We start from the raw sequence: 3,302 nt of genomic DNA, 5'->3' as shown, positions 1-3,302 counted from the left end.
AGGAATGCGGAGAAGTCGCGGGTGGGGAGGCGGGGCGGCGGGCGGCGTGCGTGCCGACTCCTGCCCGGGCGCTCCAGGTGCCCGCGGGCGGGGCGCGCTGCAGTCGCGCGGCGGAAGGGGTGAGTGCGAGGGGGGGGAGGGGGCGCTTCCTTGCACAGGAGACGCCGTGACCGCTGTCGGGGAGATGGAACCTGGGAGGGAGAGTGGAGCATCCTAGGACACAAAGCGGGAACTCAACTGTCTCATCCTAGTCTTGCTGGCTAGGTGCATGTATGGGCATTTCAAGCAGAGACCCGGTGGTACCAGACTCTTATTTTCTTCATCCTACGAAAGCCAGGGCAAAAGCCATGACTGTCGGGATACCATCAGCTGTGGATGGAGAGCGACCCTGTGTAACTGCCGAAAATGACCTGGCCTTGAGTTCTGGCCCCAACCTACTCAGAATTCAGGCAAAAATAGTCCCTTATACTTACTGCCTTGTTAAGGAAACCTGGTTGTTGTCTTGCTCTAAGACTTTTCAGGAAGTCTTGATTGATGACATGTCTCAGATGTGGGGAATAGGGGTCTTGAACGATCTTTTAGCCAAAACTCACAGGCACTACGTCACTGCATAAGAATGCTCATTTTAAAGTGATAAGAAGTGGAGGACTCAGCTCCCCCAGGGCTGTGAGCCTCTTTCCTTTCCAAGCATCTCTCTCCCACTTACCTCACCACCCACTGCCTGCCCCTGGACTTCATTGCTGTAGAACTCTATGGCTAGAAATGTGACTAGGGAGAGGAACACAGCCTGGGAGGGGTGACTGGGGAGGAGGTGCAGAGGTAGCGAGGCTGCAGGCTGGAAGGGTCCTGTGTAGTTCAACCCCCACCCCCAAACTCCCCTTGAAGAGGAAAACCCAGAGTTGATAATGCTAAACTACTTTGATCAAGGGAGACTGAGTGACAGGGCCCATTTAGCAGCTTCCTTTTGAGGCCCAGGAGAGGTGACTGGGAAAGAAGCCTCTGGCTAGACCATCAGATCCAAAAGGAAGAAAGGAACTCAGTGCAATAAAATGGCAGGAAGAAGCGAGGTGTGGAACCTAGGTGCTGAGTTAGAGGAGGCGGAGAGACAGGCCCAAGCAGTTTCCTCTCATCTTCTGTAAAGCCCAGGGCTTCCCAGAGAATGGCTCTGGCAAGACCCCCTGGCATGACAGGCTTGGATCAGATCTCCCTTTCCATGAGGTGACCATGTTTTGAATTCAGAGATGGGGACCTCTTTTCCTCTGACAGCCTGTACAGATGCCTTGTGCCCCCAGCCCCACCATACCAGCCTTCTCCTGCTCCAGTAGGCCCCTCTTCCTTGGCTGCAGCCTTGCCCAGCTGGCAGAGGGTGGGAGCAGGACAGGTCTGGGCCCATCGGGTGCTGCAGCTGCTGCACAGGCTCCCAAGCCCCTGGGCAAAGACTGGGATGGGCCCCAACAAGTAGGGAGGGTGGCAGTGTGCCGAGGGGGGAGAGGCGGGGCGGGCCCCGTTGGGATCTGCTCCCCAAAGGCAGGCCTTAGCCCTCACTCATGGGCCTGGAATTGGGGAGTGGAGGGAGGAAAGAACACACCCAGGAAAGGCGGAGGCCAGAGCCAGGTGTAGGTATCTTAGCAGAGGATGTTGGGGAAGAGCTGTTGAGCTCTGTGTCCCTCCCATGATAGAAGGTGACAGGAAGAAGACGGGTTAAGGTTCTGCCACCCTCCTCCCCCCTTTCCTATGCAATGCTGGTCCCTGGAACACACCCTGCATTCTGAGCAGCCACCTCCCCACCAGCGTCATGTATGCGTGGTCTTCCCTGCACAGGGCTCTCTGCTGAGCCTAGTCCTCCATCCTTGAAGCCTGCGGCAGGAAGAAATTCTAGGGCTGAACAGTAGCTTGTTTTACAGGTGGGGAAACAAGTCCCAGAGAAGCATTCTGGCCTAGTCTGCTTTCACCAGCAAACTTTTGTTTGTTTTTAGATTTATTTATTTATTTATTTTTATTTTTTTGCCATAGGATGCATGTGCTACCCAGGGAGAGACAGAAAGAGATGGAAAGTGATAAATCACCCCCCCAGAAGGGCTGGCCATGCTCCAAACCCTTCTCCACCATTCTCCTCTCAGGATTTTGGGCATGCCTGCACATGCGCCAAGGTGATTCTCAAGCTGCTCAGTCTGGGACTCAAACTGTGGAGTCGGCCATGTGGGATCCAGCACCTTCGCCACCACACCGGCTGGCTCCTTTCCTACAAGTTTTTTGAGTCTGCTGTTGAGACCTTAAAGAGTGGCCCCTCTGTCTGCCCCACACACTGTGGCAGGGACCATGCCTTGCCTGTTTATAGTCTTCTCTTTCCAACACCAACTAAGCACCTGAAGGCCAGGGACCCTTTCTCTGACTGTTCTCAGTACTGGGTACTCTGCCAGGCACCATGCTTAGAAAGTATCTGTTGATTAATCAAGTAAATAAGAATGGAGCTGCCCCGCCCAGGGCTTGCTGCATCCCTTTCTGGCTATCCTTTCTCCTCAGAAGGGAACCCATCAGGAGCGAGGCCGTGTCCTCTGGCACATCAGGAAGGAGTGGTCAGGAAAGCAGGGGGAGTGGGTATGACACTGATGACCTCTTCTCTCCCCAAAGGCACCTGTATCAAGTGCAACAAAGGCATCTATGGGCAGAGCAATGCCTGCCAGGCCCTGGACAGCCTCTACCACACCCAGTGCTTTGTCTGCTGCTCCTGCGGTGAGTGTAGCCCCACCACTCAGCACTCTGCCCCAATTTAGCACTGCCCCCGCCCAGCACTCTCCCCCACCCAGCACTCTCATCTACCCTGCACACTTACAGGTGCTTAGGGGAACAGGAGCAGAGCTTGTGCCTCTAAGCTTGCCCACCGAGCAGCTGGCAGCTGGCAGGTCCCTCTCCAAGGGCCTGGCACTCCACAGCTGCCCCACCTCCTCCCCTGCTTCCCCTCTCCCTGCTCTACCTGGCTCTCCTTCCCCTGTGGTGGCTCTACTTTCTGGAGTGCATCCTTCCTCCTCCAGCCTCCTTTCTCTCTTCTATTCCTCCCTCTTTCTTGTGCCTCCCTGGTTGCCCAGCCTGGACTCCAGGCCCTCTGGCCTCTCCTTGGTGGGGTTTGGTCTTGGGCAGCCAGTTGCCTGGGGCGACTGTGAAAGACTGGAATGTGGGAAGGGCGGGAGTGGGCTGGGGGAGTAGGGAGCCGTGGGGGGCGGAGTGGGGGGTTTTCTCTTGGCTGGTCAGAGTTCAGCCAACTCTCCAGAGGGCAGGCCACCAGGCCCTGCCAAGCCGATGCA

General features: G+C 56.3%; 1 protein-coding gene across 1 annotated transcript in view; it reads left to right on the top strand.

The window, feature by feature from the left end:
• Positions 1-3,302, top strand: part of AJUBA (ajuba LIM protein) — a gene marked incomplete in the record, with an annotated part of 14,233 nt that overhangs the window by 4,291 nt on the left and 6,640 nt on the right. The window contains 1 exon segment of the mRNA XM_014586280.1: positions 2,632-2,733. Within this exon segment, the coding sequence (XP_014441766.1) occupies positions 2,632-2,733 (102 nt within the window).

The sequence above is a fragment of the Tupaia chinensis genome, unplaced genomic scaffold, assembly GCF_000334495.1.
Source record: "Tupaia chinensis unplaced genomic scaffold, TupChi_1.0 Scaffold000126_2, whole genome shotgun sequence".
Taxonomy (NCBI): Eukaryota; Metazoa; Chordata; class Mammalia; order Scandentia; family Tupaiidae; genus Tupaia; species Tupaia belangeri.
The sequence above is the reverse complement of the archived record's forward strand: the minus strand, read 5'-3'. Positions and strand labels throughout refer to the sequence as shown.